General features: G+C 30.6%; 2 protein-coding genes across 2 annotated transcripts; both read right to left on the bottom strand.

The window, feature by feature from the left end:
* Positions 1-4,239: 4,239 nt before the first annotated feature.
* Positions 4,240-6,002, bottom strand: CYP712A1 (cytochrome P450, family 712, subfamily A, polypeptide 1). Its single transcript, XM_028074063.2, has 2 exons — positions 4,997-6,002; positions 4,240-4,923 (listed from the first exon to the last, which is right to left on the bottom strand). Exons 1-2 carry the CDS (start codon positions 5,897-5,899, stop codon positions 4,306-4,308), a joined length of 1,521 nt encoding a protein of 506 aa, XP_027929864.2. The 5' UTR covers positions 5,900-6,002; the 3' UTR covers positions 4,240-4,305.
* A 5,026-nt stretch (positions 6,003-11,028) lies between these two features.
* LOC114186067 (cytochrome P450 93A3-like) lies at positions 11,029-13,055 on the bottom strand. The gene is made up of 2 exons (XM_028074076.2): positions 12,101-13,055; positions 11,029-11,890 (listed from the first exon to the last, which is right to left on the bottom strand). Exons 1-2 carry the CDS (start codon positions 13,028-13,030, stop codon positions 11,261-11,263), a joined length of 1,560 nt encoding a protein of 519 aa, XP_027929877.2. The 5' UTR covers positions 13,031-13,055; the 3' UTR covers positions 11,029-11,260.
* Positions 13,056-14,993: the final 1,938 nt, after the last annotated feature.

Raw genomic sequence — 14,993 nt, 5'->3', positions numbered from 1 at the left:
AAAAATGTCTCCTGATGGGTTTGCAGCAGCTGACGTACTTGTTAAAAGTGACTGATATAGTTTTAACTTTCTGAGAATTCTGTATGCTTTCATTTTCTTGCACCTATCTTTTATCAGCTTGAAACTGAATACAATCATGCATGACAGATTTATTGACAGTGTCCTTTTTATTTAGCATTATGCAGTGATTATATTCTACTTTCGCTACATAGATAATCTTTACCTTGTTGTGAAAAGTACAGAATTTTGACGAGTTCATCGTAATTAAATCGTATGAAGAATATTTCGTATTTGTTTAATCTGCTATGGCTGACTTTTATTTGCGTCTGTTATAAGTTGGATTGCATCACACGAAAGTAAAACATGAATAATTAAAACCATTTTGTTTTCCATTTGTTCTTTTTAGTTTGATAGTTAATTGAATACTATAATATTCAATCAAGCCATCACAATTCTTTTATTTTTTTCCTTCGGCTTATTTCTAACTTTTAGCAATTGGATATAAGAAAGGGACCCAAAATGAAGACGGACGATTTTAATTTAATATTGATCCCAAACGTTTAGAGACGACAAATAAATCCGTCCTCGTGGGTATTGTTCGAATCCATCCCCGTTTTGACGAGAAATCTCTGCATTGACTGAGTATGGGTATGGGAAATCTCCGATTTTTTCAACTGGGATGGGGATGAGGGTATACATATCCCCGCCATAATATCCCTCCCCGCCATATCTTCATCATCGTTTAAATTATTAAAATATTCACAATTAATTAAGTAACCTTATATATATATATATATGTTTTCTATTTTTTATTTTTTATTTCTTTTAATTATTTGATTTGTTATAAAACTCATTCGCATCTATAATATAAAAATTTAATGTAATTACCATGAATATTTTTTTATCACCATCCAACATATATTGAAGTTCAAAAGATACAAGATGTATGTTAAAATTTCATTATTATGTTTATTATTTGTTCTTTGCGTCATTTTGATGAAGTGATGTATTATAACTTTTCTTAGTGTATAAAAAAGAGATCCATTATAATTTAAAAAATTGAAGTAAACAAACATTTAAAATATATTTTAATTTGAATATTTTTTTCCTTTTATATTTTTTTAAAAATATTTTTAAATTTTATCAACTAGATTTCATTAATGTTTGCAAATTTAATAAATGTTTTGGTTCTCATGGAATTTTATTGTATTCTAATCTAAAATGTAAACAATTATAATTTATTTCAAAGTATTTGATATCAAAGAAACAACCATTCTCCTACTATTGAATATATGATAATATTATGTTTTATTTTACCGTAATTTTTATTATTTTATAAAAATTAATTAAAATTAATATTAAAGTAGTAAAAAAACAGGTACGGATATGAATACGAGATTATACCCGTTATCCGGTGGGGATGAGGATGAGGATGGAGATGAGACAAAAGTTTGATATCTGTTAAGTTTGGATATATTGATAAATTTTTTTTACGGAAATGAATATGGGATAGCGAACCCGTTCCCATCCTGCTCCGTTGCCATCCCTAGAAACGCTCCCCAACAAACCGACTCGAAGATGCATCGTTGGTACTTGTGAAAACATAAGTCTATTCACCTCTCTTTATGACAATAAACAATATAAATTTAATTAAAAGATTAGATGTTATAATTATTATTAAAATGAAAACTTTACTACTAAAATTTATTTTGAAGTTATTAAAAAATAAATAGTTTATTAACTTTTATAATGCTTTAATTACATAGCACTTCAAAATAATGGAACAACCTTTGGCTTTATCCCACTATATTCCATATTTATTTTAAGGGTCTTAAGAATAATTAATATACATTGGATCCTACAAAAGTATATAGATAAGTATGATATTAAATAAAATCTAACCTAATAATTATTAATGTAACTTTATTTTCTTTAAAGGACAAAAATGTCTATAAATATTGTACATGTGTATTTAATATTTTATTTAATGTTCACAAATAAAAGTTAAAAACAAATTAAATAATAAAATAACTATATTTTAATGTTGCTAAAAGCTAAATATTATTAAATATAAAAAATTATAAATTAACAGAAAAATTAACAAAAAAATAGTGTTAAATATTTAAATTTTTTTAGAAAAATAAGAAAGTATAAATTGACAGAAAAACCAAAAAGAAATTAGTGTTAAACATCTAAAAATGTTAAAAAAAAAGAACAATTAAAATATCAATTTGAGACTTAATTAATTTATTTTTGAGACTTTAAAACTTTCAAAGTCCTCGTTTTATAAAGTAAGTTATTATCTAAAAATTTAAAAGAGTATTTTTGTTTTTATAAAATTTATTATGTGCATTTATACTATTTTAATTACTATATTTAATTATTTCAACTTCAAATATAAAAATATAATATCAAAACATATTTATTATTTCTTAACCATTATCCACCTGTTAACATTTTCCTATTTTAAATGTTTAACCTTTGACATTCGGATAGAAGAATGGTTACACAAAAACATGAAACATATTCGACACAAAATTCGTTAGGTATAGATTTAAATTTCTACGTAAATAATTAACAGAGGGAATTCTCTGCTTTACATCAGTTGAAGAAGGAATTTGGGAGTGGTAACTAGTATGCCCTAAAAATTATATATAAATTTTTGTAGCCGTTCTAATAAACAAATTTGTAAGCTGTTTGTTGCTGCTTGTCCAAAATGATAAACCACTTTTCGAAGAAAAAACGTGTAAGCCACTTCTGATGCAACTTAGAAATGACAAAACTCTAATATAAATGTTTAACTCAGAAATTGATTGTACCTTATACCTGTGCAGGATTATGAAACAAAAATTTCAGACACCATACATATTTTTATAAGGTAAGAATTATTTTCAATAAATATAGCCCAATTCGGTCATAGCCTTCATCCTAAATCAAATCCTTGCATAGTGTTCTGTTGAATTGCATTATCTTAGATGTAACTCTTCATTATTTGATTGTGCAAACCTGAAAACCTGTGCTATCCTATATTGGATTATATAGGATATGGATTTATTCTAAGGTAGTGTATTCAGACGCTACATACATATATAGGATATGGATTTTTTCTAAGGTTAAGGTATTATATTTGTTTATTTTTATTTTATGTTGGTCGAATATTTTTTGCTGCTTAAATTTTCTTTTTGTGTAGCCTTTATTTATATTTAGTAATTGATATTGACAATTAATATATTATTTATATAATGTAAAAAACTTATGAAAATGTGAAAAATTATTTTTTGACAGTTTTTTTTGACAAATATTTTATAATGTCGACGTGAGAACAAATTTTTGGATTAAAGAAAAATTTGATGCGACTTGAAAAGGGAATTTAAAGATTTCGTGTGATTTAAAAGTAAAATTTTGTTAAAATTTTCCAAAATATCATGTCCTAAAAAGATAATGGAACTGGTAACTATGTATTCGATATCATTCTTGTTTCTGTTTGAAAAATAAAACTGATTAACATATTTGTCTTCAGGTACACATGTTTGAGAAAAAAGAAATTGAATAATATTATATGGTAATTTGCTATCACCAAAATAAATAAGGAAAATGATTTTATTAATCGTTAAATTTTGATAATTTTCTCGTATAAACTCAGATAGTATTTTAGTTGTTTTTTATTGTTTTATTTTTTCATTTTGTTATATTTCAAAATCATTTAAAATATATCATCTTAAGACGTAAAAAAGAAGTTGTCAAAATTATTATAATATCAGAGTCCAAAATAAATAAAGACAATGATATTATAATTTTCATTTTTTTACTTTTATCCTTTAAGTTCTGACGTGATTTAGTGTGAATTATTAATTAATGTATCAGTCTCTTTTTTATTTAAAAGAATCAATAACACACTAAACAACATCGAGAAGTATAAAATGAGAGAAAAAAATGAGAGTAAAAATATAATTTTCTGATAAATAAATAATGCATGAATACTTAAAACCAAGTTTCCTTTTCATTTGTCCTTTTAGTTGGTTAATTAATTGATTACTATATTGTTTAATCAGTTGATCCCAATCTTCCTCTTGGTTTTTTCGTTTGGCAGCTTATTCCCACCAATCTCAAAACTGCTGCCTTCTTGATGACAGCACAATGAGACACATTATTTGGCAGAAACTATGAACATGTTCAAAAGAATCACACTTAGATGACACATGATGTTTTTGCAAACATTAAAATCTGCGGAAGGCATGGTTGACAGAAGAGCAGTTATTTAGTTCACAGAAAAGAACTTTTGACAGAGATAACAGCAGTGCAGAATTAAAAAGGAGTAAAACGAGTGACAGGGTAACAAACAAGTGGCTTTGCCAATCCTGTAGAAAATGATGACCCTTCTTCCAAACAAACCCTATCTCCATCTTTAGTCTTCCATCGAAAACATTGGATCAGTGATGCAACTGTCACTTGTATGACAGTTAAGGCAAGGGAAGATCCAGGGCATCCCCTCCTCCCAGACCCAAATGGAAGGTACCTGAAATCACCACCGTTCATTCTATTTATCATCCCATCACCGTCTTCCAAGAACCTTTCTGGTATAAACTCCTCTGGGTTGCTCCACGCTTCTGGGTCCCGCATGATGGCGTACACATTAATCAGTATCCGTGTCTGGCCCTTTATATCATAGCCGTTGATGGTGCAGTCCTCTGCTGATTCTCTCAGAGCAAACGGTGCCGTTGGGTGGAGTCTTAGCACTTCCTTCACAATGGCTTCGAGATAACGTAGATTTTGAAGGTCTGATTCAGTGACCAACCTGCTACTACCCACCACTGCATCAATCTCTGCCCTCACCTTCCTCAACACTCCTGGGTTGCTCATGATTTCTGCCATGGCCCATTGGGACGCTGTTGAAGACGTGTCTGTTCCCGCTAGGAAAATATCCTTCACACAACAAAAATTTAGTCACTTTTACGTAAAAAAAAGTGAATATTCATGGCAAAAGATAAGAACTTACTAGGAAGAAGGCCTTGATATCATTCCTTGTTAACCTCATTTCAGCATTTGGATCTTTGTGGACTCGCAGTAGAATATCCATCATGTCTCCACTTTCGAAGTTTTTCACTTCGTGTTCCTCTAAAATGCGCTCCAAAACCCGATCGAATTTGCCAACTATTCTAACAAGCTTCTTCCCATACCCAAACAAGTCCAACTTTCCCAAAGGTCCCAACACCTCACCCATGCTCAACTTAGCTCCGATGTGCATGAACTCCCTCACCAGGCCAAGAATATCCTCGGCATCATTAACGTTGTCCAAACAGCTAGTACTCATGGCCATCCGACACAGGATGTTGTTGGTCAAAACAGTGAGTTCACGGCTCAAATCCGTGTCCCTTCCTTCGGAGGAACACTCCGCAAGAGATTTCAAGAGCTTCTGTATCTCCTGCTCTCGGATGTGCCGGAAGCGCCGAAGCTGCGTGGTGGAGAGAAGTTGAGTAACGCAAAGCTTCTTGATGAAGCGCCAATAAGGGCCATAGGGGGCAGTGACGAAAGAAGAACCTTTGTATAAGAAGTTGTCTGCGGATCCAAACTGGGGCCGGTGACAGAAATTGAGGTCATGCGTTTTCATCACTTCTTTGGCGACTTGGGCGTTGGAGACAACTACGCATGTTGAGGCACCTAAACGGAGCTGAATGAGAGGGCCATATTTGCGAGCCAGAACTTGGAATGATTTTGGTACGACGGAACCCACAAGGTGGAGATGGCCGATGATGGGAAGCGACGGTGGAGTTGGTGGAGGTCGAACACTGCCATTTTTGGTTCTTAAAATGCTAAGGGACTTGAAAAGTAGAGTCAAAATAATGAAGGCTAAGGAGAAGGAGATGATGTAACACAAAAAGGTAGCACCAGCAGCACCCATAGATGAGTTTTGGGTCCTTTTCTTAGAGTCCAAACTCTAACCAAGTTGCAGAATGTCTTGATTTTTAGGTGGCTTAGTGATATAGTAATTTGCAATTTATATTAGTTTGGGGTAAAAATATTTTATGCACTTCTAATATTTTCTCTTTGAAAATATGAAATCAAATTTCTTAATGTTAATTTAATATATTTTTTTTTTGGTGGTGCATGGACTCTCCCTCCCTCAATACAAATGCAGTTTTATATTCTATCTGGAATGACACCACTGATGGCAATATTTCAACCAATTCGATTCAAGACTATAGAGGAAATTAAACGAAAACAGACATCAAACAGTCCGAAACCTTCTCAATTATCACAAATGGTCCTATGCGAATAGTAAAATATTATAAATATTAATATGCATAGTTAGGTTTATATGGAAGGATATCACTAGGAAAACAAACACAAGTGAAACCTGAGCTCAATTATATAAGGTACAGACACCACTCTCAATCCAAAATCTTAAAAATATGTTTATGGGCATTGATCCTTATATGGTATTTTATTTTTTCATTTCTAATCAATATGAAACTTAGACTCACATTTGAATTCCTAACATGTATCTTATTTTATCAAGTCAAGAATAAAAACTTTCCTCTTCTTCGTTGTTTTCAATACTTATTATGAAAAATTCTATTCCAATATCTTAGATCTTTGATATTAGATCTTAAGACAAAATGCTAATTTCATCCAAAACTCAACAACCAAATTTTGAGATTTTAATATCTTAAGAAGTCAATTCAACTATTAAATAATGAATCACTCAAAAAAAAAAAAAAAAAAGAAAGAGAAAAACAACAAGAAGGACCAGAAATGAAATAAAAGTTATAAAGAAAATATAAATTAGAAATAAGAAAAAAGTTGAGTAGGTCTACAATAAATAAAGCTCGGTTTTTTTACAAATATGGGGCAAGTTTTCCCGTAATTCACAAATATATGCAGTTGACCTTTATGGAATAGGGTAAATCGTATGGATCATGTACGACTTCTGTGAAAAGCAAGTGGCGTGTCCCATTCCAACGGTTTGTGTGTTTATCCATAAAACTAACACTGCTAGGATTTGAAACGACTTTAGATTAAGCTAAAGTCAGTAGGTGTATGAACGACTTCTGTTCTGTACTTGATTGAACTGAAGTCGTGTTCAGTATAGACTTTTTTTTAAACATTGTTTAAAAAATTGTAAGTACAAAAACAAAACAGCAACACACAGTAAACATTCACACATTCATTTCGAAAACAAAAGAAAAAAAAACGGGGGAAGAAAAAAACCTGAAACAGAGCACACCTCAGTCCACAGATGGAGAGAAGCGGAAACCAAAAGCCATGATATAAAACTGAAATGAAAAACAGACGAAGAAAACATTATAATCTTCTTCTACTGCAATATACAGATATCAATCAATCAATGAATCACAAATGAAGCAGTGCTCAACACATATAAAACTAATTCCTAATCATGGGAATAGTCCAAATGTGAGTCAAAGTTCCATCTCAGATAGAAAAGACAAAGTTAAACACTATATAAGAATAAAGACCCATAACAATATTACCGTAAGGTTTTTGTGTAAAAATATGTCTAATATAAAAAATATGTATAAAACCAAGACTAAGAATGTTAACGTCATTATATTTGTCCTCATTTGATAAAGTTTTCTTTATATGTAGTAAATTTTGAAAGTTCAAATTTATCACTTATATTACATTTGATAATTTATTAATGATATAAAATGACATTGTATTTTTTTAATCATATTTTATCACACTTTTTTTTGTTAAAAAGTAATAACAACAATAATTTACACATGATTTTTAATTTATGAATATAACAATTATGAGCACTATCTCACATTTACTGAACAAGATTTTTACTCTACAAAACATGAATACCTTATTTATTATATTTCAACTCAATTTCTTATGTCAATGTGATTTAGGCACATTACTTTACAAAACTTAAAATACTTTTTTTAGTTTTTTAATGTAATGTCTAAAAGTATTGGTGAAATTAAATTATCTTATTTTTTCAATATATTTCTTAGTTAATATCTTAATGCCACGACATACGATTATGATATACAAATACATAGGCAATGGGGAAATTTTAACAAAAATTGTAAGGAAAATATTTACAATTGTTATATATAAATTATTTTTTCTAATTAAAAAAAGTTTTCATTTCTTCAGATAATTTTTTTTTTTAAAACAAACACCCATGACAATAGAATCCAACAAATATGACAATAATATATATGAAATAATAACATAAAGTTTATTATCAACAACAATATGTTAAAAAAAAGTTACATTTCCCGGATCAAGTTCTTCAAATTCATTATATATAATTTTAGGAACCTTATAGAGTTGGTTTTCATTTTCTTCAATTTTTGGATGCTCATGAAATTTTTTAAGTTAAAATGACATAGATGTATTTTTTTCATCTTCATCACAAGCCTTCCACTTGAAAAAATAATCAATTTATTTTACTCTTTATCATAATTTTTCTAATATAAATTTGTCACCTCTCATCTATTTAGAAAAAATATTAAATTATGAATATCCCAAATTAAATCTTAAAACCAAGACTCAATATTTTGAGAAAACTAATAACTTCTAAATGATTAATTTTCTTTACCTAAAAGTAGATTCCTAATTTTGCTCTTCACTTACACAACTTCAAAGCCTAAAATAAAGCTCTATCTACACAAAAAAAAGTTTGATCAACAATTAGAGTATGATTTCATGATCTCTACCAGATAGAGATATGCCTAGAGCATAAACAAAAACACATATAAGACGAAAACATATTATTTAAAAAAAAAGTAAAAAAATGAACTTATTAAAAAAAAAATTGTTCGGTCCAAAATGTTTCCTAACTCTTCAATTTTTCTACAGTGCAATTTGATTTTGAAAATAATAATAAAATTGATGATGAAAATTGAGATGGAAATAAAAAGAGAGAAAGACATAAAGACATAAAAGAGAAAAAAAATCAAATAAATAAGTAAAAGAAATGATAATAGAAAAGAAAACATGAGTTTTAAATTTTAAAAAATCTTTTTTAAACTAAATTAATATAAATAAATTAATAATATATAAATATTTTTTTTTACAAATATATATATATAAAAGAAGTCGGAGAGTCGTGGCTCTTTTGTCAAAGCTATGATCCGCTCCTGTACACATAACGACTTGTAATTCAAAAATTTCAAATATTTTAAAAGTATTTTCATAAAAAAATTGAAAAAAGAAAGAAGATTTTCAAGTAAAATTAAATTCTTTTACCAAATCACTTAAGAAAGTAACAACATAAATATTTTGATAAAAATAACTCATAATTTCTTAATTTCTAAATATTTTATAAATGCTGTAAAAATGTTCTTTTTACTAACTATAGGATGACGTAGAGGTAAATATTTCTTAAAAAAATGTAGTTGGTGTGGAAACTTTTCATAAATCCGAAATAATTATTAACTAATAGTTAATTATTGATTTGTTCGTGTATTAAGATTTATGTAAGAGATAGTTGTTTTTTAATATACATTTGCAAGATCAAGAAGTTAATTAATGCATATAATTATTTTTAAGGGTTAAATTTGTTTTTCTCTTTCAAGTTTAAGTGAATTTTGAAATTAGTCTTTTTTCGATACTTTATACCAATTTAGTCTTTCATTTTTAGAAATACGTAAATTTAGTCATTCTTATTGAATTTTGTTAAATTTATTTGACATTTTAAACGCTTCTTATGATAATATTTAAGTTAACATTAAAGCGAATATGTGTCAAATGGTGTAAACAATTCAAATACTATCATGAAATGTGCTTGAAATGTCAGATAAACTTAAAAAAATTTAGTTAAAAGAATTAAATTAATGTATTTTTAAATATGAAAGACTAAATACTAAATTGGTCGAAAATTTTGAAGATGGACTAATTTCATATTTCACTCAAACTGAAACTTGAAGGACTAAAAACGTATTTAACCCTATTTATAAATTATATGATACACGTGGACACGACTGATGGATTAAATCAAAAGTATTTATAATCATCTACCAAGATATTATGTAAGATGTTAGAAAAACCTTCACATACTAAAAGGGAAATTTAATTTAGGGGTTCTTGTAATACCTGATCCATTTGCTTAACTAACTTGCTTATATTTGTGAAAAAAAATTGCTTTTTAGTTATTAGTTTTTAAAAAAATAATGATTATAAGCAATTCCTTTTGAAATATTGATGGGAATAAAATCTTTTAATTAAAATTAAATTAATAACATTGTCGTAATTAATAATAAAATTAAATATATTTTTAGCTTTTAAATTTGATGTGAATTACAATTTTATATAATTTAGTTTTCAAATTTTAAAATTAAATAAATATAATCATTTTATTCTTATCGTGTTAAACTTGTTCTGATGTATTAAGATATTTGAAATGTGGTTTAAGTTTAAATGTTAATTTTAGAATACCGTTTAAAACGGTATAAAAAAATTAACGTCTGAATTAAAATATATTTGAAAGTTTGGAAAAAATTCAGTTACACTGACAAATTCCAAATGGGGCATAACACGTGCACCTTTGTTTAAAAGATAATAATTTTTTAACTAATAAATTTTAATATTTTTCTTTTATAATTTTAAGTATCAACATTTAAATAATTTTTTATTTTTTTATTTTTAATATTTTAAAATCACTTAAAAGATTATTCATCCAAAAACTTCGTAAAAATTTATTATTTAAAATATAACTATTCTTGTCTAAAATAATAAAGCACAAAAGATATCACTCTAAAATCATCACTAGAACAACCACCCTAAAATAAAACCGTAAAGATTTATTATTCAAAATATAATTATTTTTGTCTGAAACAATAAAGGACAGGAGATCCCATTCCAAAATCAGGCTTTTGTGTATTTAAGGATTTTTTTAAATTCAAATTTGTAAGAATGGTCCGTTGAATGTTTTTTTTCAAATTAGGATCAAGTGGAGTTATCGTGCACATGAACGATTTCATTTTTAAAATGAATGAAATCGACTTCTTAGATTTTGAAACAAAAAAAAGTATGATAGAAGATGACTTCACATGTTATCTTTCACCGCGACGACCTTAATTTACAAGAAAAATCGAACAGGCCAATATTTACAAATTTAAATTTAAAAGAACCTAGATAGAAAAAAGCCCTGAAATCACCGCTGCAACAACCACGCCTGAGAAAACAACAACACAACACCACCCAGACACAACTACAAAACTTATTGCCTCTTCGACATGACATCATATGAAAGCGACAAATAAACGAACGTTTCTATTAAGAAAAGTCACATAGCAGGGAATGGGTTAAGCCTTGGAACAGGGACACAGATTAAGGGGTGAGCCCTTGGAAGAGTGAGGCCAGGTTTTTCTTCCATGTCCACCTTGCCATCTCCACCATTAACCTTTAACTGGAAACACTGAATCAGTGCACCTAGATTCACATGCACAACATGTAATGCTAGAGAAATACCAGGGCACCTTCTTCTCCCACTTCCAAAAGGAAGAAGATTATAACTTTGTCCCCTAACATCAAATTCACTACGCCCATTTTCATCAATAAACCTCTCTGGCATGAACTCAAGAGGATTTTTCCACTGATTGGGGTCTCTGCCAACAGCCCAAATGTTGATAAATAATCGAGTTTTGGGCGGAATATTATACCCACACACCACCTCACTTGTTGATGACTCTCTAAGATTTAACGGAACAGGTGGGTGAAGCCTTAATGTTTCTTTAACAATGGCTTGCAGGTAAGGAAGGTTCTTAATGTCTGATTCTTCTACGATTCTACTCTTTCCAACCACTGCATCTATTTCTAGCCTTGCCTTCTCCAACACATGTGGATGGTTTATTAACTCCGACATAGCCCATTCTATGGTTAGTGAAGTTGAGTCAGTACCAGCAACAAATATTTCCTAAATATTGTCATCAGAAACACACATGTTAGTCATGTTTGCATGAAAGGAATCAAGAATGGACGCCTGCACGATAAAACTGGAAATTATTATGTTTTCCACTGTGATAACAAAAATTGTTAAACGTTATTTCTGAAAATTCAGCTATAAGCAATAGTTTAAATTTGTTATCCCGTTTAAGCATGAAAAAGAAAAACTGCATATACTTACTAGGATGAAGGACTTCATGTTGTCTTTGTTTAGTTTCATTTCAGAACTCTCATCTTCGAAGATGTCCAACAAAACATCAAGCATATCCTTAAACGGACGTGTTCCACCGGTTTCTTTCTTGTTCCTTCTTTCCTCTTCACGCTGCTTTATGATTCTGTCCAACACAGCATCAAACCTGTCCCGAGTTTTCTTGAGCCTCACGTTGAATCCCTGCAAATCGAAACGCTTCAAGAACCAAATGAAGTCTGATATGTTGAACTGCCCCAGGAGCTCTGCGGCATCTGCCACCAGCTTTGTCAACTCTTTTTCAGTACTGGTGTGACCCACAGTCATTCTGGAGACGATGTTATTGGAGAGTGTCATCAACTCTCCTCCAAAATCCACGGCCTCACCAGCCACCCCTTTTTGGAGAAGACGTTGGATGAATCTCTTGTTCTCTTGCTGCCTCACGGGAAGGAGCTGCTCTAACATGTGGCCACCGAGAAGTTCAGACATGCACAGTTTCTTCATGAACTTCCAATAGGGTCCGTAAGGTGCGAAGGTGAAGCCTTGGAAGCCGTAGGTTAAGGTCTCAATGGCCAAGGTTTGAGCAGGGCGGTTGAAGAAGGAGGATTCATGAGTTTTGTGGAACTCTTTGGCGGCTTCTGCGGTTGAAGCCACCACACAAGGGACTGAACCGAGGAAAAGGTGCATGATGGGTCCATAACGGATAGAGAGGTCGTGAAAATCTCGGTGAGGTATTGTGGAGAGAAGGTGGAGGTGACCAATGATGGGGAGGGCCATTGGAGTTGGTGGAAGAAGGGTCTTCTTTTGTTTTCTCCATAGTATGAATGCAATCACGATGGTGGAGATCAAACAAATGAGTGACAGTTGAAATGCCATACCTTGAGTATTATCGAGTCTTCTTTTTTGTTGATTGTAAGGTAGCATATAAGAAACCAAGAGGGATATTAAATAGTAATACACATCCTCATAGTCGGTCTAAACCATTCGCCGTAATGATCAGAAATGAGACTAAAGTTTCTGCGAGTAGGGTCTACAAATATGTTTAGTGTAGTGATAGTCGACACCCAGTTGAAATTTATGCCCATTTCACACTGTGACGCGTTAGCAGTATATTATTATTTTAAGAATTCACGCGAATTGCCACCTGCGTCAAAAATGGATAAGAAGTTTTGCATGGATCTTGGATAGACGACATAGACTTATGATATATGTTATCATTAAAACTAAGACTTATGATATATGTTATCATTAAAATAGTGAAAATTAGAATTTAAGTTTAACTCATTTGTATGAAATCTGTTTATGATATATGCAAATCCAACGAATATTAAATTTTGTTAGGATATAAGTGAAAGAAAAGTGGAAGTAAATAACATGTAATCAGTGGTATTTTGACAATATCAGTACGTTTACACCCAAGTGGGGTTATACACCAGAAAATGTTGTCAAACTCTTATCCTCTGTTTCTATCCACAGATTTACTGTATGCCAAGACGGAATAGCGAATGCGTGATGTGTTTGTTTCTATGAAATTAACGCAAAATAAGGATAGAGGGAAAGAAAGCCACATCACTGGATACAAAATTAAATCTTTGAACCTCTCATTTTAACCTATGTACTGTTTACTTTTGCGTTATTTGAATTGTGCATGTGACTTGAAGAAGCACCTACTTCACTATTTCTTTCGTAGTTTAATCTTTAACTTTTAGTTTAAATAAGGTGGAAAGAATTGTGTTTAGTCATTACTTCCCACATCCATTATTTATATAAGGAGATCACAAGTAAATTTTGACCACAACTTTTATGATATTAAAAAGTTAGTAATTTTTTTTATAGAAAAAAGTGTTTCTTTATTAAAATGTAATGCAAATTCTAGAAGAATCTAGAAAATCATAAGATAAAAGTATTGAAATGTAATGAAAGTTCTAGAACAAAGTAGAAAAGCCTAAGATATGAAGAAAAATATCAAGAACATTCTACATAGGCAAAAATCTAGAATATTCCACACAAGTTGTGGCTAGCACTTTCTAGAATACTCTATAGGTCTATAAATACCCATGTACTCAATCATTTGATGAATGCCAAGAACTAAGATCACATCTAACACACCACTCTCACTACTACAACTACATACTTCTTTCAACTACAACTTTCACACTCTACTATCTACACATTTTCTCTATTCCCTTCACAACCTTAAAATACCAACAGTGGTATCAGAGCTACGTTCGATCATTTATTGGGCGTAGAAAAATTACTCTATTACTTTCAAAACCTTCCTTCTATACTTCCAAAAGAAGAGAGTTTTTTCTCTTAACCTATGGCTTCTAACATTGTTCACTTTTCTTCAGTCCCCCTACCAATTTTTACCGGTGAAAATTTTGACCTCTGGAAACTCAAACTAAAGACATATTTTATCTCACAAAAATTGTGGGATATTGTTCAATCTGGTTATACAAAACCAGATAATATTGAGACTCTATCTGAGGAGGAACGAAAAAAGCTAGAAGATTCTGAACAAAAGGATGCCCAAGCATTGTTTGTTCTTCAACAAGCTGCTGGAGAGAGAAACAGAGAGAGAGAGAGAGGTGGAGAAAAACCCAAGAGCCTCTTTTTTCCTATCTCTTCTCTATGTCAGGTAACAAGCACAAATCTTTCACCTCTTCTTCTTCCTTCTGACCAATATCAGAAGGAAACACAAAAAAGCCAGAACCTTCTAGAAGCCGCCGTTTTCTTTTATCTCTCTGAGTCACAAGAAGTTTCTTCTTCACGCCATGGATTCATCCTTTATCTCAAACGGCGACGTTTCTGGTTTCAAAGATACAGGAGTCTAGTTGGAAGTCTACTTTATCTGACGGCTACACGACCAGATATCATGTTCGCTACA

Source organism: Vigna unguiculata, chromosome 1, assembly GCF_037176805.1.
Source record: "Vigna unguiculata cultivar grain cowpea cultivar isolate G323 ecotype 2 chromosome 1, ASM3717680v1, whole genome shotgun sequence".
In the NCBI taxonomy this organism is placed as follows: Eukaryota; Viridiplantae; Streptophyta; class Magnoliopsida; order Fabales; family Fabaceae; genus Vigna; species Vigna unguiculata.
Note: the sequence above shows the minus strand (reverse complement) of the source record. Positions and strands in the feature narration are given on the sequence as shown.

What these genes read in the sequence shown, in the direction of transcription:
- CYP712A1 (XM_028074063.2), bottom strand. Translation starts at nt 5,899, where the DNA reads ATGGGTGCTGCTGGTGCTACCTTTTTGTGTTACATCATCTCCTTCTCC. An exon ending in ATATCAAGGCCTTCTTCCTA is followed by an intron (nt 4,924 to 4,996) that starts GTAAGTTCTTAT and finishes TGTTGTGTGAAG; the next exon opens with GATATTTTCCTAGCGGGAAC.
- LOC114186067 (XM_028074076.2), bottom strand. Translation starts at nt 13,030, where the DNA reads ATGCTACCTTACAATCAACAAAAAAGAAGACTCGATAATACTCAAGGT. An exon ending in ACATGAAGTCCTTCATCCTA is followed by an intron (nt 11,891 to 12,100) that starts GTAAGTATATGC and finishes GACAATATTTAG; the next exon opens with GAAATATTTGTTGCTGGTAC.